The 27,890-nt window shown below is 40.3% G+C and overlaps 1 protein-coding gene across 2 annotated transcripts in view; it reads left to right on the forward strand.

The window, feature by feature from the left end:
- The window catches only part of bcas3 (BCAS3 microtubule associated cell migration factor), a 479,890-nt gene that overhangs the window by 83,490 nt on the left and 368,510 nt on the right, over positions 1-27,890 (forward strand). For both annotated transcript variants that reach the window (XM_030744094.1, XM_030744095.1), the window contains exons 14-15: positions 10,667-10,800; positions 24,155-24,488. In XM_030744094.1, the coding sequence (XP_030599954.1) occupies positions 10,667-10,800; positions 24,155-24,488 (468 nt within the window). The remainder of the gene's footprint in view (positions 1-10,666; positions 10,801-24,154; positions 24,489-27,890) is intronic.

Here is a 27,890-nt window from a genome sequence, read left to right on the forward strand (position 1 = left end):
TACAGCAAATTCACACTCTGGGGTGTGTGTGTGTATGTGTGTGTGTGTGAGAGAGAGAATTTTATGAAAATCTGCCTATTTTATTGGCACATTCCTTATCTAAAAGTAGTAATAATGTAATTAATATATTTGCTAACACCTGCTGTGGGCACACATGGAGTGATTGGAGGCCCACAGGATAACACATGTAAGTGTAGCAATGAATGTCAACATAATAACAAAGTTTGTATATTAGACACTGTACTTATAGTTCCTGTCAAATACTGTAATTGGTAAGCACTTAAATGCCTTTATAGCACCACACAACTATACAAATAATGACAACATTTATTATAAGTACACAAGTGTGTTTTAAGCTATTCCTGAATCCTTATTTAGTGCTTATAAATGAAGAAACCTGGCAGTAAATACAAATTTTGTGCATAGAAGCAAATATTGTAGATAAATTAAAGGCAGAACTGCAAGTTACAGTACTCAGTCTACATTTCTATGCTCATAGCAGTTTTGATTGATTGTGAAGTGATTTGCCAGATGGACCATGTTTGCTGTGTTTACATAGTAACTGCAAGTTGCCTTTGTCATTATTAAAAAGAATCTTCATTTTGTACTTATTTTTTAAAATACATTCTAATTAACTGTACTTACACAACCTCAAAAGGCCTGGATGGCCTCAATAATCCTTTTTTGTGGCACACAGCTCCTTTCAGTTATTTATTTATTTTTTTAAATCAATGGACCAACTAAGGTCTTGCATCCTAACTATGACTGGCAGCTGTGAATGTTTCAAGGGATTTCATTAGTTAACAGAACTGAACAAATACTTAAGATAGACCATGTAAATACAAGAAGCTTACCTCACTCTTTGCCTCTTTGTTTAGAAAAGGGATTAAGCTCTGATGACAGTCCTAAATCAATAGATTTTGGATTGGAACAATTTGTTCCAGGGATTTTTAAAATGTGACATTAAAACCTTCTCTGAGCTGCTTTGAGAACATGTTTGTCCCATGTTGAGAAACACAAATGGAAAACAAACTAAAACAATTAGGCTTCACTGGGAATTTGTATTAGTTGCTGTAAACTGGTGTTGAAGCTTTGGCAGATGAAATGCTGCAGTTGAAACAAGAACGGGTTTCCTTCATGTTTTCACCTTTTTGTGGAGTCAGTGATGTACTCATTGGACAGCCTTCTGGCATATAACAAAATAAAAACCTCTCTCCTCTTTAAAACAGTTCCAGCAGGAAGTGTGCAAATATGTAAATGCTCCATAAAACAAACTTAAGTAGTGTATTTTTCCACTTAAGGTGATGAAAGAACAACCCTGAAACTCTGCTTTGAGAATGGTCACGCTTAGTGAACTTGACCGCTATGGTGCCTGCCCCTTATGTGTCGGCACGACTTTAAAGCCAGGTGACTGTTAAAAGAGCCAGTGTTCCAGCATAGTAATATCAAACTACTAGCAGTTTCTCAGCTAGGTTAGCCACACACACACACACACACACACACCTTTTTCATATCTGTTAATATCTAAGTGCTCACAGGTAGTCTGCCCATGGAGCGTGCAGAAAAACACAGTTTTTGGTTTCACCCCACTGTACGTTAAATGAACCATAAGCACTCCTCCCTCTATTACCTCTGTTGTTTTCTCTGCTTTTCTTTCATTATAGCTGCCTTCAAGTGGCCGCCTTTCATCTTTAGAAGGATGAGTTTCTGGGATTCAGAGAATTTTGACACACCTGAACAGTATGCCATTATAAAGGTGTTGTGGCTGTCAGTTCTGCTTATCCTCTAAAGCAGTGAATATTTATTTGTACCAGCTTTTTTCTTATATTGTAATGACGTTATCATATATTGTACCTTTAAGGAGTCTCATTCTCAAATTAATTTAAGGATGCTAAATTTTGTTCAGAAATTTTAGTGCTAGGTAGAAACTATTGGATGCATTAGGACACTTTAGTACATAGAGTACTACTTTCAAGCTTATGAAGTCAGTCTGGGAGTATGAAAAGACTCAAGTATAAATCTAATGAAAGGTTGCTCAACACACTGTCTCATTTTTATACATGTGAACGGGCAACTGCCATGGCTAGAGACAGGTTCTCTGAATGTTTTAGTGAACATGATATCTCAATAATCCCTTAAGGTTTCCTCAAATTTGGCATAAATTTTCATTTGAACTGAAAAATGAACTGATTAGAATTTGGTGGTCAAAGATCAAAGTTACATTGATCTGACAAAACAAAACACTTTTTACCATATCTCAATAACACAAAGGCATCATCTAACCTGGGAATAAACCACATTTAGGCTGAAGTTTATAGAAACCTAGACTGTTATAACATATACAGACATAAACATACACCATCTACATTCCATGTTAAAAATATAAGCAATTTGTATCTATAATTTTTACATGAAATGAGTAATTTAGCCAGACTGCACTCACTCTGCTTTACTGGGGGTGGTTGACTTTGGCTTTTTAGCTTCTGTCTAACCCTAATGCTTACTGTGCTGCCCAACAGAAATAGAACTACTTGTATATTAGTCTGCTCCTGCGGTGTTGAGAAGATTAGTAGGGTGGAGTCTTCCCTCTCCAATTAGCACTGCAATCAGTCGCAGAATTTGCACTAGCTATAAAGAGTAGATGTAACCATTAATCTGGTACTTTGCTTACAACCAATTCCGTTCAGTCCAATTCAGTTTTATTTATATAGTCCCAAATCACAGTCGCTTCAAGGCACTTTTTATTGTAAGGTGAAGACCCTAAAATAACACAGAGAAAGCCCCAATAATAAGACAACCCCTATGAGCAGCACTTGGTAACAGTGGGAAGGAAAAAACTCCCTTTTAACAGGAAGAGCCCTCCAGCAGAACCAGGCTCAGGGAGGGGCAACCATCTGCCACGACCGGTTGGGGGTGAGTCTATCCAAGCTGTCACAGGCAGGGTAAACCCTGGACAGGTTTGCAGTCTGTCACATGGCCAATGCAAAGTGCTCTATTGAGGTAATATTGTAGAATTGTAGAATCTTATCTTTAAGATAAGATAAGATGGGGCCTGACCTTACATGTGAGAAGTAGGATTTTAAATTCAATTTTGGAGAGAAGCTAATATGGGAGAATAATGCTCTCTCTTTCTAGTCCGTGTCAGTACTCTCACTGCAGCATTTTCAATCAGATTATTTATAATATTATAGTTGTTCAAGACTAAACTCCTGGCACTCCTCAAGAAAAGTCCATAAAGTGTTCCTGAGATAGTATGACAAATTAGATTTATATTCTTTCAGTTTTACATTATAAAATTTAATAAAATATGCAAAGAAATTTTGGGGCAGTTTAGGGTCTAAATAAACTGTATTGCAAAAAGTATTCGCTCTTCTGCCTTCATGTAACATCCCATTCTTTATAGGGTTTACTATGATATCGGCCCACCCTTTGCAGCTTTAACAGCTTCAACTTTTCTGGGAAGACTTTCCGCAAAGTTTTGGAGTGTGTTTATGGGAATTTTTGACCATTCTTTTCAGAAGTACATTTGTGAGCTCAGACACTGACATTGTAGAACTGGGCCTGGCTCCCAGTTCTACAGGGTTCTACAGGGTTGAGGTCAGGACTCTGTGCAGGCCAGTCAAGTTCTTCCACACCAAACTCGCTCATCCATGTCTTTATGACCTTTGATTTGTGCACTGGTGTGCAGTCATGTTGGAACAGACTGTTGCCACAAAGTTGGGAGCATGAAATTGTCAAAAATGTCTTGGTATGCTTAAGCATTAAGAGTTCCTTTTACTGGAACTAAGGAGCCAAGCCCAACTCCTGAAAAACAACCCCACATCATAACTCCCCTGCACCAAACTATTCTACTGGTAACTGCCAAACCCAGACTCGTCCATCAGATTGCCTGATGGAGAAGTGTGATTTGTCACTCCAGACAACACTGATCCACAGCTCTAGAGTCCAGTAGGGGCGTGCTTTACACAACTGCATCCAACATTTTGCATTGTGCTTGGTGATCTAAGGCTTGGAGGCAGTTGCTCGGCCATGGAAACTCATTCAATAAACTTCTCTACACACTGCTCTAGAGCTAATCTGAAGGCCACACAAAGTGAGGCGGTCAGTAGTGATTGCCTCTGCAGAAAGTTGGTGACCTCTGTGCACTATGTGCCTCAGTGTCCGGTGATCCTGCTCTCTGAGTTTTACGCTCCCTGCCACTTTGTAGCTGAGTTGTTGTTGCTCCCAGTTGCTTCACTTTGTTTTAATACCAAAACAGTTGACTGTGGAATATTTAGTAATGAGTACATTTCACCACTGGACTTGTTCCACAGGTCACATTCTACCATTCACTGAGCTCCTGAGAGCGACCCATTCTTTCACAAATGTTTAAAGCAATCTGCATCCCTGGATTCTTGGTTTTATACACTAGTGGCCATGGAGTTGATTGGAATACCTGAATTCAATGATTTTAATGGGTGAGTGAATACTTTTGGCAATATAGTGTAGATGGATGGTTGAGAAATTAGGATAGATAATTGCAAATGATTTGTAAGTGGTCGATTTAAACTTGGCAACATTACCAATTTGCATAATTTTTTTTTATAAATATAAGCCTTTGGATTTATGCCTTAATGTGCACTATGTAGCCACAACTTTCAAACCAGCTGCCTAATATTATGTAGGTCACCTCCATGCTGCCATAACTGTTCTGACCTGTATGGGAATGCATAAAGGAGTGTTTCTGGAGGTCAAATCTAAACCTTCGTTTCTTTGCTGTTACCACAGGTGTGTGTGCAGGTTTCTCATAATGTTTTATGAAAAACAACTTTATTGTCACATTTATGCAGCGAAATTCAGTCTCTGCTTTTAACCCTTCACACATGTAGTATGTAACACATACAGCACAACATGCAGAGCAGGGGACAGCTAGAAAGCGCTAGGGGTTGTGGGGGTGTTAAGGGCCTTGCTCAACTGCCCACAGTGGTGCTATTACAGGCACTTCACCCTAAACCTTATTTTCCATACTGGTCTGAGGGTTCTCTGAAGCTTTCCCAGATGGTTTCAGATTCCAGATGGTTTTCAGTCTGTCCAATCCAATTTTTTTCCAGTACATGCCAGTCCGAGGATTCGAACCAGCATCCTCTCAATCATAAACCCTCCTCTTCTTCTCCAGGCCACCTCTAGACTGTTAATCCACATGCCAATGTAACATCCCAATGAATGCCAGGACCCAAGGTTTCGTAGCAGAACATTGCTTTTGAATTAGATCAGCGTTGTTCACCTTCACCTGTTAGTGGTTTTAAAAGCTGTGAGGTGTATATGTCTTTTTTATATGCAAATACATACAGACACACATAAAGTCCTTTCCTTCCCAACCCTTAAGACAAGCCTTCTCTTATGATGGATAGTCTCATGCATCATAGTAATAGTAAAGCTATCTGAATCCCCCAAGTACTCCATTCTTGTAAGCTTTATGCCCTCCGCATGGTTATACTTTGAGATTTTCCTGATTTTCAAAGCTTCTTTTCAGCAGTGTTGTTAATTAAAAAGTGGACTAGTTTTGTTGTGGCCTTCCATGTTGCCAAGTAGGGAAATCACCCTCTTCTTTTCATTTTTTTTTCTTTTGCTTTTTTCCCTCTCTGTCTCTCTCTTTCACCCACTCACCCTCCTATCCCATCCGCCTTTGTCAAGAATAAAGCTAGCCCAACCACTTTGTAAATGAAACATCCTCCCACTATTAATGGGATTGAGCAGATGTTTTCTGTTTGGATGGTCAGAGATGGGACAGTAAAGCCTGCAGCAAAACAAAAAAAAAAACAAAAAAAAAAAGATTTTAAGAGAAAAAAAAAGAAAGCAAAAGCAGATATTTATGGAAATGATTATATCACTTCCCCCATGTCCCATATGAACGCATGTCTTGCACACATGGCAAATTAGAAGTCATCCCTTCCAGTTTAGTACATGTCTTGGAGCATGTGCCAGCGATCTTGGTACTAAAACATCATAAATAACACTGTAACCCATGGGACAAGGTGTTATAAATAGGATGTGTCAAACCCTGCTCTAGCCAGCCGCTGTACGAAACCTTCTCTTTTCACCCACCGGGCCGCTCAGCTGCTTTTTAATTTGGCCCTCCCGTGGGCTAACCGACTGACGCCTCTCGGCGAGGGCCTCTGTATTTCAACAAGGCCGCAAAAGCCCCAGCCCTCGGGCACTCGCACTCACAAAGCTCTCCAGCCTTTCTGAGCTGTTACTTTTTTGGAGCCCAGACTCTACCATCAGCAGAAGAGAAACACCGGCCCTGGCCAGAAGGCAGCGGCCAAGTCTCATCTGTCAGAAACCTAGGGGCCAGACTCTCTAGCCATTGGGTGGGCAGGGCCTGACCAAAACAGAGAAAGGAACAAAAGTGAAAGAACGAGAGTGGAGAATGGGGGGGGAGAGCGAGAGGAAGCTCCCAGATAAACAGACCGCAGCGCCTCAACTCCTAATCGCCCTGTGCTTCCGTTTCCAAACTCTATAATTAGAAGGGCCCCGTCCCTTTTTTCTCTTTATTCCCAGTTGACGCAAATGCTTCTTGTGGCTTGGCACCTCGTTTGGGGCGTGGGTTTTCAAGAGTTTACAGGCTCTGGGCCTTAGCTCTCTGGCTTGCTGGCCGCTCTGATACTGCATGAATAGCTAACCACTGTCTTAATACACACTTCTCTTGGCTTCTCTTCTGCCTTCTTTCTTCCACCTCTGATAATCTGCATGACCCCATCACTCATCCATTCTTCCACCATCCTTCCAGATCTTCATCATCTTCGAACAGAACTGTTCTTTACTCATTTTCAAGTCTTAACAAAAGAAACCTTTCAACTCTGAATGAATTTTGTTGTACACTTTTTTTTTTTCCCCAGAAAGGGAGTGTTTTCCATCTCCCTCGCACGTGTTGTTGAATCCTTTTAATCTCATGCCATTCCAACATCCTTTTTTCACATTTGACATGCCACCCAATAAAGCCCAGCCACTAATTAAAACCTACTGCAGCCTCCACATAAAAGATTCCAAGGGGAAAAACTGAGAGGAAACTACTAATTACTTTAATATTATTTATGTCTGGAAGTCTTCAGGAGGACAGGGGTTTGGACATTTTTTACACTCCATATCAGTGAGTTGTAGTGTCAGTTACTGCTCAATCTATGCTTTTATTTGTAGCGTCTCAAAATGTTTCTGGGGATGGGTTTTGGATGGTGTTCGAAAAGAGGTGTAGCCTTTTTCCTAGCTGAGCCAGTTTAGATCTGGATTTGTTCTGGTGTGGTTTGTTGGGCATGTTGTTTATGGTGTGGGCCTATACTTTCTGGAGTTTGACGAGCTTCAAATAAAACAGGACCAAATGAATGGGCCTGTCAGTGTTGGTTACACTTGTGCTGAGCTGTGGTTCAGCTTTTTGGTGATTCTGAATGTGCATAGACACGCCCATAAACATGCACTGATGTATGAATAGATAGATTCTCTCTTTTACAGACATTCATTTTGTCTGGCCTTGAAGAAGCACACGACTCAAGCCATGCTTTTTACCAGACCAAGTTATCATGCAAAGTAAAGTTGCATTTTATGACTGCGACAAATGATAGCTGGCTTTGTTTAATGGGCTGGTTTGTTTGTTTTGAATGCACAGTAATTCTTTCATGCTGTCTAGCATGTGTCCACTGCACAGTTTGTAGGCTTGTAGGCTGCTGGAATAAAATACTGTTATGCTGTTAAATATTTTGTTTGGAAACTATGTCATTAGAGACATTCCTACACACTACACAAATCAAAGACATAACATTTTAGTTTCTTTTGCTTTGAACTAATACTGAAATCATTGAAAGAAACAATGGCAAATTACAGGAAAAAGATAAAACAAGTGTTTTAGGTGATAAGCCACCATATGAAGACTTAAAAACCCTCTTTTTTTCTGACCATTTCTTAATAACATTTAAATTTACAATAATGTATTACACAACAGTGAGGAATAAATATCATTACAGTTGATGTCTCTCTGAAAGTGCTGTAAGTAAATTGAAGGATATTATTCCTCCATTGTTATCTTTTTCTATCCTGTGTGCCAACACCGTGCAGAGCAGCTACCTGAAGTCTACTCCCACAAAGGTCGATTATCTCATCAGTAGTTTTACATCTTCACTCGGGATACTGTGGCTCCTCTGAAAAAGAATGCCTGAATGAGAAGTTGCTTGACTCCCAGACGTGGGGAGATGTTTCAATCTTAAATATGTTTAGTCTGTCTTTATTAATGGGCTATGCACCACAGGCCTTTAAGGTGGCAGTACAGACCATTACTTAAACCAGCTGTCTTTGCTAAGTATAGGCCAATCTCCAACAAGTGGAACCAGCTCAAGATTAGGCTTAAAACTTTCCTTTTTGATAAAGCTTTTAGTTAGGGCTGGATCAGGTGACCTTGAACTCTTCCTTAGTTATTATGCTATAATAGGCCTAGGCTGCTGATGGCTTCCCAGTGTTTCTTCTTCATTCACCTTTTTTCACGCTTTGTGTTTATACCCCACTCTGCATTTAATTATTAATCTCTGGCTCTCTTCCGCAGCATGTCTTTTGTGCCGTCTCCCTCCCCTCAACCCCAACCAGCTGTGGCAGATGACTGCCCCTCCCTGAGCCTGGTTCAGCCGGAGGTTTCTTCCTGTTAAAAGGGAGTTTTTCCTTCCCAGTGCCACCAAGTGCTGCTCATAAGGGCTTGTTTTGATTGTTGGGGTTTATATTGTAAGGTACAGGCATTTTATATTATAAGATAAAGACCCCACAATATAAAGCACCTTGAGGCAACTGTTTGTTGTGATTTGGCGCTATATGAATAAAACTGATTTGAATTGAATTAGTTTTGAGGCCACAAAATTGATTTCCTTTGAGTGTCAAATATTATTGTATTAGTGTTCTTTGCTTTTCAAAGATGTGCAACATATATGTCCATCCATCTGGGCATCTGTCCATGAGGTATTACATTTCTGGTCTGTAGACTCCAAAACCACAAGGAGTTGTGCCATGAAATTTGGCATATCTGTTCTTTACGCTTCATAAATGTGCAACACGATATTCGTCTCCCCATCTATCCAGACATCGCTTCACTAACAAGAAGCACTCCGAGAGCGCAAACCTCTACCAAGGCAGATCTGAACTCTCTGGGCAGTATTTACTTTTAAGGGAATAATGTTGTATTTTGTTTTCTTCATTCTTTTTTTGCATTTTTGGCCACAGCGGCTTTTATTGGCAGTGGAGGGAGACAGGAAATGGGGGAAAGATACAGGGGAAGACACGCGGGCAAGCTGGCGACGGGCCAGGACTCGAACCCGCGCCGCAACGCGGCATGTGTATGCGGTCGCCGGTTTCACCACTAAGCCACCCGGGTGTCCTTCTTCATTCTTTTTAAGTGTACTTTGAGAAGTTTGTAGTGGAGTAAAAACAAGTGCAATGTGCGGGCTTGTTATTTGCCCTGCTGAAACCCTTTTAGATATACTTTACATAATTTTGAGTACAATTTATTTATGTGAATTCATTCTCATTCTTTCTTTTGGCAATTCTTTCTTTAAAGATATAACTCATTTTGGGGTCAAATTGAAAGAAAGGCAGATGTGAAGTGTAGAAGTGAGATCAGAGGTCAAATGTGATATATCTGATACCATCATCATTTCCTAAATGTTGCCAATACAAACAAAGGGAATAGCATTTGAATCCTAGTTTTAAAGATAAAACATTTTATGAAAGTTTGACCAAATGAAAGTTTGACCTTATTTGACCTTGTAGAAGAGGTCAGAGGTCCAAAAGTAACATATTTAGAATCTCCATATATCCTTCCTTATATACCTTTATGCTGTCAATACAACAACAGTGGCAGTAATAAACATAGTTTTAAATAGGTCTATATAACATTATTATCGCTTTAACCTTCAGATCAATTTATTGACCTTGAAGGAGAAGTAAGAGGTGAAACATGACATGATATAGTATATCTTTATACGGCACTTTCTATATGTTAACAATACACTCCGCACTTGTAAGAATCATAGTTTTACATTATAAGGCTTTTTGTCAATGAAATGAAATGTATTTCAAAAGTGCATGTGTGTATGTGTGAAAGAGAGAATGTGTGAACTTAGGGTGAGTTGAGCTGCAATCATTAAGGACTGTGTGAGTGCAAGCCATCACGCCTGAGGATTTTGGACCAGTCATGCTTGAGCATAGTGGAAGAGCAATAATGATTATGTGAATAATCACTATTGTTGTTTTAAACTTGACTCTCTCAGTTTAGATCTCAGACTTTCTGACACTCTTCCTGGGTTATGTCATCACTGGTAGTTCTTTAAACTTATCTATAGTGCCTAGTGTGATGTTTCACAGGCACAAATAGAAAAAAAAAGGCATTGTAATAATTACTAGAATGGGAAATGAGCAACCAGTAGTGTATTAAAAGGAGGCTTATTGTTAAAAAAGGCAAATTACAATATTAGAACATTAGGGGGGTAAAGGCATATGATTCAGAAGCATGTAATAAGACAAGCGGTCATGAGCACAAAATATGCTTAAAGCTCTTGGAATTTATTCTACAATAAAACAAAAAACAGTTATAACCAGCTTATAGTGATGCCAGCTGTAGGGGTGAATGCTAATGTTAGTGACTATGTGTTCTTTGTAGGAATGCTGCTGGTAACTGCCGACACTCTGGGACATGATTTTCACGTCTTCCAGATCCTCACCCACCCATGGGCATCCTCGCAGAGCGCTGTTCACCATCTCTATACCCTGCATCGTGGGGAGACTGAAGCCAAGGTCTGAAACAGACACACACCTACATGCACACTACAATCATCAAGTGGAAGTAGTAGTAGAAAAATTTAATGAGCATTTACAGAGCACATTTCTAGCTCTCATTTTCACACCCACATAAGTTCTAGTAAATTGATGTAAGTTGTACACTTTTTAATAGTTGTCAGATCAGGTGCTTCTTCCTGTCAAATCACTGCAGTATGGTCAATGTAATTAGTGAAAACAAAAAAGAACAAACAACACAATTTATCAATGCTAGTCCCTCCACAGATCAAAAGAATGTATAATAGTGACCATGAAAAGTAAAAGCATTAGCATAAGGTCAGCAGTAATGCATTCATTCATCCATCCAACTTTTATTGCCTCTCTGGGTTGCATGGGCAATGGTTTAAGCAGAGCTGGCCACACCTTCCTCTCCCTAACCACCTCTTCCAGCTGTATTCTGGGGGTATTGAGTCACCCCAGAAACATAATCTCTCCAGGGTGTCCTGGATCAGCCCAGGGGCCTTCATCTGATTGGACCTGCCTTTAAGGTCTAATCTAGGTAGCATCCAGGAAGCATCTTAGTGCGATACCCGAACCACCCCAAATTGCTCCTTTCTTCCAGAGGAGCAGTGACTACTCTGAACCATTCCCAAATATTGGAGCTTCTCACCCTATCTCTAAAGGTGAATCCAGACCCAGAGACCTGTCAAACTAAACTAATTTCTGTACCATGGATCAACAACCACAACCATGAGGTCATGAACATAGTGTTGGTAGGAATGTAGATCGACCAGTAAATTGACAGCTATGCCTTCTTGCTCAACTCTTTCTCTGTGCAGGACTCAGTGGGGGCACTGATTCCTGCCCAGCCTTGAGTGGGCATTTCACTCTTTCCCAGCTGTGAACCATGCTAATTTTTGACCCACCTACTTCATATTCCAACACAAACTGATCTGGTTCAAGTTGGCAAGCTTGAGGTCCCTGCTCAATGAGGCCAGTATCATCTACAAAACAGCAAAGATGTCACCCCTAGGGCACCAAACTGGAAACCCACCTTCTCTCAGGTGGACCTAGAAATTTAGTCTATAAAAGTTATGAACAGCACTGGTAATAAATCGGCTGTCCTGGCAAAATCCATCACCCGCTGGGATTGAATCTGACTTATTACCAACTCTGAATCAGGCTGTCACAATAGATTAATAGAGCAGCACAATGGTGATCATTTTGTAGAACAAACATCTAGAAATATTGGGTTCTAGTTCTAGTAATAGTTTGCTGGTACAACAGACAGCACAGATGTACTAGAGAATGACCTAACCCTAAACCACAGCAGTTTTGGGTCAGGTCAGAGCCAAAATTCTCTGGTCTACCCAACAGTCCTTGACCAGCATTAGTGTCTGTTATTAAAATGGGATCAACTGCTCACATTTTGCAAAGGCCGTAGAATATGGGATACATGACTGTCTAAAGCTGCTGAATGGCAAAAATGAACGGACCACTACTATTATATCAAATTTGGTAGCGTTGTAGCTAACAAAGAACAGCTTCAGTAAGCTTCAATCACTGAAGCTGTAAGTTCAGTAATCAGTGTTGAATACTGATTACTGAACTTACAGCTTCAGTGATCAGTAATCAGTGTTGAATAATTTATTGACCCCTACTTATTGTTTCTCTTCTTCTCCCAGACAAAACGCTCATACATTCTTAAATGCTTTTCTGACACCTCACTGAATCAGACATGCCACATTTGACAAAAAGTACATTTACTTAATGAGGTATTTATCCTCAATTGTTTCTTTATTTCCGTTCAATAGTAGATAGGAGATGACAGGATCCTTCCCTTAGCTATCCAGTTGCAGTGACATCCGGTCTTGGGCTCATCCTCCTCCACATTTCCTCACTCGCATTTAAACAGACAATTTTATGAGAGAAAATAACCATTATGGATAAAGAAAAACATTCATCCAGTTTCCTAAATAAACTGCAACATTGGAGAACAGCTTTTAAAAATGACGTGTTGTTATGAAACACATTATGGAAAGGCTGGTTCTTCGGGCTGCCATTTCAAGTAGTTCAACATGTTCTCTGTAGGCTCTGTGAGTAGCCAGCTATTATAATGCTGCCTTGCCAAGTACACTTTAATTCAGTGGTATTTTTTGTGTAGCACAGTATTACTGCTATCACGCCTTTACACCAACATATGCAGCCGATGTCTTGTATTGTCTTCTGTTGTCAAAGTGTATCAAAGAGGAACGCAGCTTTACTTTCTAATACAAATAGCATTTCCTTACTGAGGTGCAGTGGGTCTATCATCCAGAGGATTTGTATGGGACTCCAGGGAACATTCATTTATAACTAGAAGAGGAAGGGTTTGCCTAGGACAGTTTGCACAGGGAACATTTTTTGCCCCTACTGCAATATGGAAAGCAAACGCTAGACAGTGAAATTCCATTGATGGCGCTTCTCAGGGTGGACAAACTACCTGCCGTACCATAATAATATACTGATGAAAATGATAAACACAAAGTGATAACATAAGAAAAAAAATCATGTTTTTATTGTAAGACAGAATTGTTTTTTAAAAAAAAGACATTAAACAAATGTATTTAATAAATATGTTATATCACTATAATTAGAACCATTAAATGGTATTCTTAAGGCAAGTTTCAATGTAAAATTGAATGTACAAAAAATTGTGATACACAGATACGTAATTTCATTAAAAGTGTGGCTTATAATAATAAAATGAGGTGGTAATTCAGTTGACCGAATAAATCATGAAAAGAAAAACAAGATTTTGTTAACATTTCTCAAGTTAAGATTTTTTTTTATTTTTATTTTTTGGAATTTTCTCATTTGTTGCAATATAAATTAGAAGTGCTTACTCAACAAAACTACTTCAGGCCTTGTTAAGTTCAGTAATATTGACTGGGAACACGCACAATCACATGCACACACACTCTTGCAGCCTGCCTGCAGTTAATGTGTGACCAAACGTCAGGTCTGCTGACCTGCTGCACACTCAGGGTGCTTTGATCCAAACCCTTGTAAACACTGAATGTTGGCCCCAGCCTAGTGCTTGGGACAGGGGTTATCAGCACACACACGCACGCAGGCACACTCACACAGAAGCAGAAACATACTGGGAGTCATAAAGTCTTGAGTTAGGTATGTGGAGGTGGATGCCTTATCTGTCTCCAGCAGCCAAACATGCGGCTGGCTGTCAGTGACCCGAGGCCAGGTAAACAGACCTGCAGCTGATAACAGTTGTAAGAGGCTGAAGGCAGAGCAGAAGGTAGATGAGCTCAGATCTACAGGGCAAACTGGAAAAAACTAATCACCAAGGTCCTATTCTGCTAAACCTATCAGTTTTGCACCATCAGCTGTAATATCCAATGATATAAGTTTATGGAAATTCAGTTGACACATTTACTTGTACTTCACTAACTGGGCTGCTCAGTAAAAATATGATTTCTTCAGCCATTACCTACCTATGAGAATCCCATGTTCAATAATGCCTGTAGGGGGTTAAAGAAACCTGTTTCTCCAGCTAGCTGATCTTTTCACACCAAAAGGAAAACTGGCATGCATGTATGCATGCACAGAACACAGTATAGTTGTGACAGCACAGTGGCACAAAAAAAGAAGGCATCAATACATGTAAGGAGAATGTTGCTTCAGAGTGCAGTGCATCCAGAACATATTCACAGCATTTCACTTGTTCCACATTTTGTCGTGTTACAGCTTTATTCCAAAATGGCTTTTTGAGGTGAAAATTTTATTTTTCACCTCAAAATTCTACACCCAACACTCCATAATGAGAAAGTGAAAAAAGTTGGCTTGAAATTCTTGCAAATTATAGCAAAAATAAGCATTCACAGCCTTTGCCATGACACTCAAAATTTAGCTCAGGTTCATCCTTTTTCCATTGATCTGTCACATGTGTCTACAGTTTGATTGGAGTCCACCTGTGGTAAATTCAGTTGGTTTGGACATGATTTGGAAAGGCGCACACCTATCTATATAAGGTGCCATAGTGGACAGTGTGTGTCAGAGCACAAACCAACCCATGAAATCCAAGGAATTGTCTGTAGCTCTCTGAGACAAGATTGTTTTGAGGCACAGATCTGGGGAAGGGTACAGAAAAAAATATACAGCATTGAAGGTCCCAATGAGCACAGCGGCCTCAATTATTTGTAAATGGAAGAAGTTCACTAACCACCAGGACTCTTCCTAGAGCTAGCTGCCCAACCGATCTGAGTGATTGGGGTATAAGGGCCTTAGTCAGGGAGGTGACCAAGAACCCAATGGTTATGCTAACAGAGCTCCAGCTTTGCTCTGTGGAGAGAGGAAGGACAACCATTCCTACAGCACTCGACCAATCAGGCCTGTATTGTACAGTGGCCAGATGGAAGCCACTCCTCAGTAAAAGCACATCACCATCTGCCTGGAGTGTGCCAAAAGGCACCTGAAGCACTCGCAAAATTTTCTGGTCTGATGAAAAAACATTGAACTATTTGGCCTGAATGCCAAGCGTCATATCTGGAAGAAACCAGGCACTACTCATCAACTGGCCAATACCATCACTACAGTGAAGCATGATGGTGACAGCATCATGCTGTCGGGATGTTTTTTGGCAGCAGGACTGGGAAACTAGTCAGGGTTGAGGGGAAAATGTACAATGTACAGAGACATCCTTGATGATAACCTGCACCATAGCTCTCTGGACCTCGGACTGGGGTGAAAGTTCATCTTCCAACAGGGTAACGACCCTAAGCACACAGCCAAGATAACAAAGTGGTGGCTTTGGGACCACTCTGTAAATTTTCTTGAGTGGCCCAGCCAGTGCTCAGACTTGGACCTGATTGAACAGCTCTGGAGAGATCTAATAATGGCTGTGCAGCCAGGTTGAGCTTGGGAGAAACCTGCCCAAAGATAGGTGTGCCAAGCTTATAGCATCATACTCAAGAACTTGAGGCTGTAATTGCTGCCAAAGGTGTTTCAGCTGTGGCTCAGGAGGTAGAGTGGATCATTTACTAATTGGAGGGTTGGTGGTTCAATCCCTTGTTGCTCCAGTCTGGATGCCAAAGTATCCTTGGGCAAGATACCGAACCCCAAGTTGCTCTCCAATGAATGCGAATGTTTGTGAATGCGAGATAGTAAGTGCTTTCATGAATGGGTGAATGAGGCATGTTGTATAAAGCATTTTGATTGCTCAAGTAGAGTAGAAAAACACTATATAAGAACCAGTCCATGTACCATTTACCAGTACTGAGCAAAGATTGTGAATACTTATGTAAATGCTGTAGTTTTGTTTTTCATTTTTAGTAAATTTTCAACATTTTCAAACCTTTTTTACTTTGTCATTGCGGGGTACTATGTGTAGAATTTTGAGGTGAGAAATGAATGTAATACATTTTGGAATAAGGCATGACAAAATGAACATGATAAAATGTGGAACAAGTGAAGCATTGTGAATACTTTCCGGATGCACTGTATACTTAAGTAATTAAGTCGTCATCTCAAAGTTAGGGTAGAGGTATATTAGCTATATATAGAAAAGTGAATGCTGATCTACATGCAAACACTCCAAGGCATGAAATTTACAAGAGCTCTGTGGGTGCTCTGTGGTAAGTCACACCAAGAACTTGGTAGCAGATCCTTTGAGTCCTCTAACATGTGATTTAGAGCAACCACACATCTGCCAACAACCTTCTGCCAGTTTATTGTTCATCCTCTGACCTTTGTGGATAGAAACTCAGGACATTTGTCCAGCTGCACCATGGAGGACATGTCATTCTTGCTTAATATAGAATTTCAGCTGCCCAATGGTTTGGTTTCTCCTTTGTTGTATTATTTTTTTTTTGTAATGCACCAGATGTTTTCTGGTTCAGGAGGTAGAGCAGAAAGGAAGAAAGTCCGCACCAGAGTGCTCCAGGGACAAAAATTTAATCTAAAAGGACCTTCAAATGGTAATGTTTCAGGCCACAATGATCTTCTTCAGACTTAATGAGGAAATGCAGTACACATGTATAAATACCCGCCCACCACTCAAAATGGTCATGTGGGTAATATTGCCCGATGCCCAAATTAGGGAAGGGGACATGTGGGCATGTAAACATAAATACAAATCTTCATACAGACTGGAGAGTGGTCTATACTTAATACACTGATACCAAAAACATAGAGGATAAGTGAAGACAATGTTTAAGTAGACTATACATCATAAATCATACATCATAAATACAAACATGTGGACTGCAAATAAAAGAAGGTCTAGAATGTAATAAGATAGTGGAAAATAAGTAAAAGAAAATATGCAATAGTTAATAGTAAATACAGTCACAATGGAAAAGGGCAATATTAATAAGAAATATAATATGAGAGATAAAATCATGGGACAAAAGAATCAAGTAAGACACTGTACAGTGATGTAGTAGTGGCAGGGAACAAGGACCGGTAAATTGGGGAATTACAAAAAGGGTCTCAAATCGAATTCTTTGTTGAGACCACAAGGAGATAAGGTATTGAGAGTACAGATCCAGTACGCTTCTCTCTTTAATAAGAGAGAATTGACATCACCTCCACATCGCGGTGGTTTTATGGCTTTGATCCTGCAATAATGCAGAGTCGATACGTTATGTGCAGCTTGTGTGAAATGTGTTGCAATGGAACTTTTGGTATCATGGTTACAGATATTGGAACGATGTTCTGATATTCTGGTTTTGAAAGGGCTTGTGGTTTTATAAACGTAAGCCAAACCGCACAAATATTTAAGCAAATAAATAACGTTGCTGGTTTGACATGAAATGACGCCTTTGACATTATAAGGTTTTCCAGACCGAGGGTGATGAAAGATTTTAGTTTTATGGGTAAAATTGTATTGTGTACAATGTCCGCAACGAAAATTACCAGAAGGGATATGATTTAAGAAATGCCTAGCTTTAAGGGTCAGGAGACAAGATTTCACTAGAAAGTTTCTCAGATGTGGAGGTCTCTTATATACAAAACGCAGTGGTGCCTGCAAACATTTAAGGAAAGAATGTGAGCTAATGATATGCCAGTGTTTTTTCATAATGGCTTGTAATGCCCTAGAAAAAGAGGAATATTGTATGATGCAGTTAATGAAATTATCCACCTTTTTAGATTTAATATTATGTAAACAGTCTAGTTGTGAAATATCTGAAAAACGATCACGTGCTTCTCTGATTCATTCTAGTTTATATTGTCTAGCCATTAAGCGTTGTTCTAAGATGTCGGATTGTAATTGGAAATCCTCATTGGAGCTACAGATACGTCTAATGCGGTTGAATTGTGATAGGGGAAAGCTATTTTAGAGCAGGGGGATGGAATGACTTACCTTGAAGTATAGTGTTTCAGGAGGTAGAGCAGATCATCTGCTCTACCTCAGCCTTCTGATCATCTGCTAATCAGAAGGCTGGTGGTTCAATCCCTGGCTGCTCTAGTCTGCATGCCAAAAGTATCCTTGGGCAAGATACTGAGCCCTGAGTTGCTCTTGATATGTTCATCGGAGTGTGATTGTGTGTGTGAATGTTAAAAAAGAAGCACTTAGACATAGAAAGTCCGTGTGTGAATGGGTGAATGAGACATGCTGTGTAAAGCACTTTGAGTGTTCATGTAGAGTAGAAAAGCACTATATAAGACCCAGTCCATTTACCAAGTCTGAACTGAAGGCAAGTCAGTTAAACAACCGGACTCTTAGCCATACTGTTGTAATAAGTGTAGAATATGCTTTGAGCTTGTTTTGCCTAAGTAACCAAGGATTTTTCTCTTTTTTCTTTCTTTCTTTCTTTTTTTTAACCAAAACTTGTGTCTGTCATTAGTATTAATGGTACATTCACAAATGTGCAAGTTCCCCACTAATGCACTGCCATACAAAGCCGCCTTTGGAACTGTGCACCAAAAAACAACCTGTATGACCTTCTCTTTATTATGGTGAACATGGCATCCATGGTCTTTAAAAAGAATTTCAAATGACCAAATTCTTAAATTAGCTCAGGCCTAAAAAAAAAGCAGCTGGAGTTTTGCATTTGTGGATTCACTGATGATGGTTTTCAGAAGTGTCTCTGAGCCCATACAGTGATTTCCACAACAGCCACAACAGGATCATGTTTTTGTTTTTTGTTTTTTTTTAATGCAGTGCCGCCTGAAGGCCTGAAGATCACAGCCATTCAATACTGATTTCAATTTTTACCGTTTGGGTACAGAGATTTCTCCAGATTCTCTGAAGGTTTTAATGATATTATGTACCTTAGATTATAAAATCACCAAGTTCTTTGTAATTTAATGCTGAGAAATGTTATTCTTGAAATAGCTGAACTATTTGCCCACACTATTTTTCGCAGAGGGGTGAACTCCACCCCTTCTCTTTATTTCTGAAAGACTCAGTTTTTCTGGGTTACTTTTTTTATACCCAGATATGTTACTAATTAACATTAGTAGTCTTTAGTTGTAGGTGTTCCACAGTCTGTTTTTAAGTGTTACAAAACTTTTCTAGTCTTGTTGCCCCTGTCCTAGTTTTTTATCAAAATGAGCATATATTTTTCAAAAAACAGATCTTCTCAGTTTTAGCAGTTGACATGTTGTCTTTGCCATATTTTCCATTAAGTATAAGGTTCAAATAATTGGAAAATTATTGTTAATGTATTTATTTGCATTTGAATACAGTGTGTAAATGTAATTATTGGAAACAGAGTTGTAAAAGCACTGTCAGATTTCTTATGTAACCTAATTTCACAGAGTAACCTGATTTCTTATGTAAACATGTGATTTGGGTATTTGCCAGTTATGTGTCAATATTTAAAAACCTTACTGACTTCAACGTTGAAAACATCTTGTTTTAATATTGTAACAAAACAGCAGCTTTTTGCTGCTCCAGCCTCATAAAGACATTTGCTTACAAAATCCATATCAGCCAATTTATAATTACTAGGCATAGTATGTCCATAAAATTTTAAAAGAGAGCAAAGCATTTATACAGTTATAGATCTGTTTAAATCCAGTATACCTCTACTGACAGTTAGCAGTGCTACTGTTTTCCATTGTTATAGATTAAATCAGATTCAAGTAATATAAATTTAGATGACTTTGTTATATAACTGTTGCAATCATAGTAAGTCAGTCAAAGTAAGTAAGATGAGGTATCCCATGCTGACAACCACAAAAACCCTCTTTAATTATCCTCATTTTATTCACCTAATCCATACACCCCCTTGTGAGATATGTTTGTCTTCTCTTTTCTGTCCTATCACACAGTCCATCTTTGTCACATTCTCATCATACTTTCAGAATTCTTCTAAGGTCAGCTGAGGTGCTTAATCTGGTATCACTGATTTTAAAAAGAAAAACAAAAGCATTAAATTGCCTTCTTGTCTTCTGACTGTCACGGATGTCATCAAGTGCTGTGCAAAGACATGAGGGAGCGCTTTCTAGCCTTTCAGGAATGTGCTACTGTACCTCCACATCAGCACTTGCATGTGACTGAAAGCAGTTGCATTCCACCTTGTTAAGATAACATTTGACAACTGTTTGATATGTGGATGGTTGTCACACCATGAATGCGCAATTACAGCCACCCTTCATGTAATCAAAAATGATTTGGCCATGCAGTCCAGGTACCCTTTTACTGTTGGAGCCCTGACAGGTCTATTATGACCAATTATGACACACACAAAGTAGCCCTTTCTCATCTCCAAGTCCTCCCTTATAAGCTACAGCAGAGGTCATGCCTCCTCTTTCAGTCATCTTTGTATAGTAAGTAACTGTCTGGTATGCAGAGGATGCCCCATTAACTGTCATTGCAGGGGACAATTACCTCGTCTGACCTGGCAAAAGATTAGATAGGCCTGGAGGGACAGAGCTTTCCTTACTGGATTGTTAGACATTCCTCATATAAATTTTCTCCTGGACCTTTCGCTTTCATTTGATTCCGATCCCATCTACTTTCCCCAGCCTGTGTGTGTGTGTGTGTGTGTGTGTGTGTGTGTGTGTGTGTGTGTGTGTGTGTGTGTGTGTGTGTGTGTGTGCTTGCGTGTGTGTGTGCGTGCGTGTGGGTTTTGGTTTTTTTTACTTTATTTATTTATTTATTTTTAAAGGCATGCCAAATACAGGATGCATTTTCAGCACACAATCACCTCATCAGTACATCACCTAATTTCTTTGGCTTTTCATTTTTTCTCTCTCCTACTCTGCTTTGCTTGTATTGTCTCACACAGCCTATTTGTCTGGTTTCCTGCATGTCTGACATGCTCAGGGAGATCCTATCTTCTCACAGTGTCTGCTCCCTGAGAGTTTGAGAACAACAAGTAAGGGTACCATCAACTATTTTGTTTGTTCTTTACCATTTATTTTATCACCAAACAAGCTCTTATCTCAGTGTCACCTCTTCCAAAAGTTATTCTCTGTGCCTCTCAGCCTAGTTTGACATTGTTATTCACCTCAGTCAGATCTTTTGATCTGTGAGATTAACACTACAGCCCAGTCACAATAATGTTTGTTTGCATTTGAAGCAGCTTGCTTCTGCTCTCCATGGTTCTGAGGTGAAGAAAATACACAGATTCTAACCCCTATCCAATATACTGGTTCCAGAGCCCAAGCCATGCATTGAGTCGACCTTTTGACCTCACGGACTAGCTCAGGTTCCTTCCCCACCAGAGAGGTGGTATTTCATGTCCCAGTAGTTTCAATAGCTAGGGATTGGACCTCCAGGGCCTTCGTCCTTGACTGCCACCTGATGCGCATTGCACCCAACAGTTACACTACTTCTTCTGGGTGGTGGGCTTATGTTGCCTCTTCAGGCTGCACCAAGGATGCCACATGGGCAAAAGCCTGGCCATGTTACTAATCTGATCTCCTTCAGGCACCTTCCCCAGGCCTGGCTCTAGAGCGAGGCCTGCATCCTGCATACTTAAAAGACCATCCAGTCTGTTGTCAGGTAACAGTTTTCAACGACATATGGAGCCAAACATCAGTGGGCCTCATTCACTGATATTTTAAGACTGTTCTTACCCTTTGCAAAAACAAGTTACCAGTGGATTCATGAAATGAGTGGATCAGAGATTATCCAAGAAAATTAATGGTTCGCACACTGCAGAATTCCAAATTGATTTAAGTTCTGCAGTGTGTGAACTGTTTAATCATTTCTTTGGTTTTATATTTTTTCAGCTCAGTACTTGCCCCACATGGTGGTGAGGATGTGCATGGATTTTTTTCCTGTTTTTTCAGAAGTAATCTAAACCAGCAGGCTTGCACAATTTACACACTATCTGCATACTGCCATACCCCCTGTTCTCTATATAAGGAAACACATTTACCTCCCGGTGAAGTTGAGAATGGGCAAATTCCCATGCATACTTGAGAGGATAAAGAGCTGGTCCATATTTCTGCAACCAGGATGAAAACCGTATTGTTCCTCCTGAATGTGAGGTTCACCTAACAGATGAACTCTCCTTTGCAGCAACCTGGCACAGACCTTCCCAGGGAGGCTGGGGAGAGTGATCCCCTTATAGTTGGAGCACACCCTTTGTTCCCCTTTCCACCATCCCAGTCTGCCAATCCAGACAATCAACAATAGAGGTATGGAACATGGTCCATTCGGGTTCAATATCCCCAGCCTCCTTCAGGATGCTGTTGAAGATGGAAGATGGAACTTGAAGATCTTGTGGAATGGGGCCTCTGTTAGGTGTCCCCAATGCACCCTCACTGTATGTTAGAGTCCTCCCCCACTCCCTGATCCAACTCACCATCAGGTTGTGATCAATTGACAGCTCAGCTCCTCTCTTCACCCACGTGTCCAGAACATGCGGTCATAGATCTGATAATACTATTACAAAATCAGTCAGTGATCTGCAACCTACGGCGTCCTGGTGCCACGTGCACTTATTAACATCCTTATATTTGAACATGGTGTTTGTTATGGACAAACTGTGATTTGCACTGAAGTCCAATAATAGAACACCATTTGGGTTCAGATCAGGCAGACAGTTTCTCCCAATCACGCCCCTCCAGGTCTTACTATCGTTACCCACATGAGTGTTGGAGTCTCCCAGTAGAACGATGGAGTCACCAAATGGAGCACCTTTGAGCACCCCACCCAGCGACTCCAAGAAGACTCTGTACTCTGAATGGCTGTTCAGCACATTAAACTCAAATGACGGTCAGGAATCGTTCCCTGGCCTGAAGACACAGGTAAACAACCCGCTCGTCGATTTATAAAAACTCCAATGTACAGGCAGCAAGGCAAGGGGATACAATGAGACCCACCCCTGCCTGCTGCATTTCACCAAGGGCAACTCCAACTGTAAGAGAGTCCAACCCCTCGTCAGGAGATTGGTTCCAGAGCCCAAGCTGTGCATTGAAGTGAGCCTGACTAGCCGATATCTCTCAACCTTGCACACTAGCTCAGGTCCCTTCCCAAAAGAGAGGTGACATCCCATGTTCCATTCACCAGCCTTGCTAGCCAGGGATCGGTCCACCAGGACCTCCGCCCTTGGTCGCTGCTCGACACGCACTGCTTCTGATTCCTATGGAGCCTCCTGTGGGTGGTGGGCCTACAGGAGGGTGGGTCCATGCCTTCTTTTCACCACCATAGGCTAAGGCCCTTTCCTCAGGTCTGGCTCCAGGGTGAGGCCCCGGTAACCATATTCTGGGCAGTCTAAACTGCTCTCTTGGGCTTTCGCTCATAAGGGTCATTTGAATTGCTCTTCGTCTGCCCCTCCGTCTGCCCCCCCCCCCCCCCCCCCCCCCCCGACAACATATCCCCCAGGATCCCTGGGACACACAAACCCCTCTACCATGGTAAAGTGGTGGTTCATTGAGAGGTAATAATAAATTATTCTTATTGCTCCTTTTCTTGTTCTTCTTCTTCTTAATAGTAGTTGTTTGAAAAGTATGAATTGAGGTACGATATTAATGAATCACTGATTTCTGTGTGAACCATTTGTATGGATGATTTAAACACAGATTTGTGTCTATGCACTGTTTGTGAATGATACCCAAATGTCTTCTTTAGGAAAAGCCTTGCTTTTTTTGTTTTGTTTTAAGCAAGACAATGCCAATCCACATTTTGCATTTGTCTTGTTGTCTTTATACAATTTTCAACTAAATTTAGACTTTCAGTCACGGAGTCATGGTGTTCTGTTTTTTACACTTCAGCCAACCTCCACACTATTGTGGAAATTTTGTTAGCAAGTGGAATGTGAAATCATGTTTCTTTTCCAACTGTTTTTGTGGCATGTGTCACGATTTCTGCTAGAATTATGCTTTTTTGGCATGTATCAAGATTTCTGCTATGATTATGCTTCTGATAGTCACTTGTTCTGTTTTTCTCTGTCTTCACTTCCCGCCTCTCCAGGTCCAGGACATGTGTTTCAGCCAGGACAGTCGCTGGGTAGCCATCAGCACTCTCCGTGGTACCACACATGTATTTCCCATCAATCCCTATGGCGGTGCACCATGTGCCCGGACTCATATGTCCCCACGTGTGGTCAACCGTATGTCTCGCTTTCAAAAGAGTGCTGGATTGGAGGAGATTGAACAGGAGTTGAACAGGGCAGCTGCTTTAGGAGGAGGAGCAGGCAGTGGAAGTATAGGAGGAACTGGCTGCATCCTGGGTGGAGGAGGCATTGGAGGCCGCTGTAGCCCCATACCTGGCCTGTCCAGCAGCCCCTCAGGATCTCCACTACACGGTAAGGAGCCTGAAGGGCTTAGAAGTGAGAACCTTATTGATATTGTTTCTTTTTTAGATGTCCAAGTTGACATCTCAGTAGATACAGTTGTGGTCAGAAGTTTACATACAGTCATTATGGGCTTGAATGTATAATGGTAACTTTGGACTTTTAATGATTTCTTTGTTCGCTTGTCGAGGTGAAATAATTGTATAGCACATATCTTTAATGACTTTAAAAAACAAGAATTGGGCCTGCACGTTTAAATTTATTTTTTGACTTTCTCTAATCCATGCAGGGTCAAAGGTATATAAACAGGCTCAAATAGGACTGCCCCTCCCTGAGCCTGGTTCTGCTGGAGGTTTCTTCCTGTTAAAGGGAGTTTTTCCTTCCCACTGTCACCAAGTGCTTGCTCATAGGGGGTCGTTTTGAACGTTGGGTTTTCTCTGTAATTGTTATATGGTCTTTACTTTACAATATAAAGCGTCTTGAGGCAACTATTTGTTGTGATTTGGTGCTATATAAATAAAATTGAATTGAATTGAATATACCCCAACTAACATTTGGTTAAATGTCCCTCAACAAGTTACACTTTGACCAGATGATTTTGGTAGCCATCATCATGGCATAATTCTGACAATATTCAACAGCTGATCTTGGCAGAATTTGTATAATTCATTTAAGGTGATTAGTTTCCTGGCACAGAACCAGCTTATAAGTGGAGTCCACAAATTTTCAGTGGGTTGAAGTTGGGGCTTTGAGAAGGCCATTCTGGAAGTTTAATTTTAGCCTGCTTTATCCATTCCAAAATCAGTGTCATTGTCTTATTGGAACACTCAATTGTGTCCAAGTTTCAACTATCTCATTTTTGATTTGTGGTAAAGATGAAGAATTTGGAGTCCTGCTTCTTCATTATTCCATCCACCTTGTGCAGTGTACCTGTAGTGCTGCCAGCAAGACAACCCCAGAGCATCACCACCACCATGCTTGACGGAACAGTGTTCTTCAGTTTGAAAGCCTTACCTTTGGTACTCCAAACATACCTCTTGTCATTGTGGCCAAATAGCTTAAACCAGGGGTCGGCAACCTGTAATCCGGAAAGAGCCATTTGAACCCGGTTTCCACGGAAAACAAAACAGCGAGAGCCGCAAATACTAGTGGAAGCCGGTAGTGGCTACCACGAGTGACGCATATATTGGAAACTAAAATAAATAAATAAATAAAATGATTTTATTTTAATATTTCAAGATCACTATAATGTTCCAATTTAATACTACAAGAAAAAACGAACTGACAAAAATAAAATGCACTTCAATTGGATACTTATAATTTACTTCTGCGAGCGGCACATAGCTGCAGATTAAGCCTGAATGACCCACATGCAGCTCTGGAGCTGCGGGTTGCCGACCCCTGGCTTAAACCTTTATCTGCAAAGTTCAGTCAAGTTTGAAGGTGTCAGTTTTAGAGCCAGGAGTTCTTTCTTGGTCAGGACTCTGTCTATGCAGATGTAAAACTTGTGTCACTGTGAACAGCTGGTGTTCCAGCAGGTTCTAGTTCATGGCAGACATGAGCAGGCTTGAGCTTTAAATTTGGGTCTTATTCCAGACTTTGGCAAAGTTGTGAGACATCTAAATAACTTGTAGTTATGTACAATTATTTGAATTGATCTTGAAATCTGCATTTGTTTAGAAATGGTTTCAAGAGACCTTCCCAACTTGGGTAAATCTACAGTTCTCCCTTATAGATCTTCACTAACTTGGACTTCTCCAGTGTTTGGAGTATTGATCAATCTAATGAGCACAATAATAGCAATAGCAAATAATTTTTATGATGGCAAAGATAAACTACTAGCTGAAGTCAATCATGATCACTCACAAGTAGTTAATAGACCTTGACCTTATAAAGGTAAAATACCTTGTAGAACAGGGCTCTTCAATTCCAGGCCTCGAGAGCCCCTGTCCTGCAGGTTTTAGATGTGTCTCTGCTTCAACACACCTGAGTCAAATATAGAAGTCATTAGCAGGACTCTGGAGAACGTGACTGCATACTGAGGAGGTATTTCAGCCATTTGATTCAGGTGTGTTGGATCAGGAACACATCTAAAACGTGCAGGACAGGAGTTGAAGAGCCCCGTTGTAGAACATTCAGCGCTACTTATTAAAAATCTTTTGACTGGTACTGTATACTGTACAATCATTCCAACCTGGAAAAAAAAAAAAACTTTTTAAAAAAATTATTAAAAAACAAAAATTACCATTACATTTATGTCCGTGATGATTGTATGTAAAGATCTAACCACAGATGTATTTGGTGAATAGCAGAATGCAGGCTTGTTCACAGGGTCTTAATGTTATATATTAACAGTTCATGGCCACAAAGGATGCCATTTTGACCAAATATATGTCTTTGGTTGAATCCTTAGCATTTCACTCTCATCTTTATGGTGAGAAAAGTGAGAAATAATTGTGTTACCCATGATCAGGGGTGTCACAGTACATGATTGTTCCAAAACTAGTACAGCATGCTCAGAATGATAAGTACCTTCCTCAGTTCAGCAATCTCAAGTTTTTTAAAGCAATTTTTTTTAGCCAGGATGACAGGACCCTCATTTTTGAGCATTAGGTTAATACACAGAGAGCAAATTGAATATAGGTGAAATGAACGAGAGCAGAGCAAACAAATTAAGGCAGGAATTAACACCAAAAGGTAATGATCAACAAAATAAAACAGGAAATAGCAGAAATACAAAACCATTTCCATTTTTTTTTACTTTTTTACTTCTCATGCCTTGAAAACCAAAGTACCTACTGATCCATGACTTTCTGATGCTGTTATAACCCTGTCATAATCTCAGTTACCGACAAGTTCTCTCATGTGATGTGCTGAAATCATAATGTGTGATGTGTTTGCTTCATAAATTACTTTTGAAGCAAACACATTACTTATGAAGGCCGATGCCTGTTTTTGGCTGATTTAGACTTCTGTGGTGAATCTTTGTAGTGCCTTGGAAGTAACCTACACAAGTGGCTAATGCCGTGGCCAGCATTTGTGTGTTCTGTTTTATGTGTTAATTACCATGTGGTTGTGTCCTAGTGTTTTATATGGTATGTTAGCCACAATATAAACAAATAAAATGCTGGTACTTTTTTTTCCTTCTTGGTCCCCAGTCTTTGGCGTGGTCAGTTTTTTGGGCTTTTTTTTTTTTTTTTTTTTTTTTTTTTTGGAAGTAAGCATATTTGTCCCTCAAATTTTTCTGCTTCTTCCTCACATCCATTCCCATCATTTCTGCAATCTCCATCCAAGAGTTTGCTGACACCTGTGAGTTTTTATATTAAGGCTTATTATTCCTTATATTGAGGTAATGGTTTTTGTTGTCTCTCTGATTAATTTGAAAACTGCAGCTAAAAAGTAGCCAGAATACAC

This window comes from Archocentrus centrarchus, chromosome 13 (genome assembly GCF_007364275.1).
Source record: "Archocentrus centrarchus isolate MPI-CPG fArcCen1 chromosome 13, fArcCen1, whole genome shotgun sequence".
Lineage (NCBI taxonomy): Eukaryota > Metazoa > Chordata > Actinopteri > Cichliformes > Cichlidae > Archocentrus > Archocentrus centrarchus.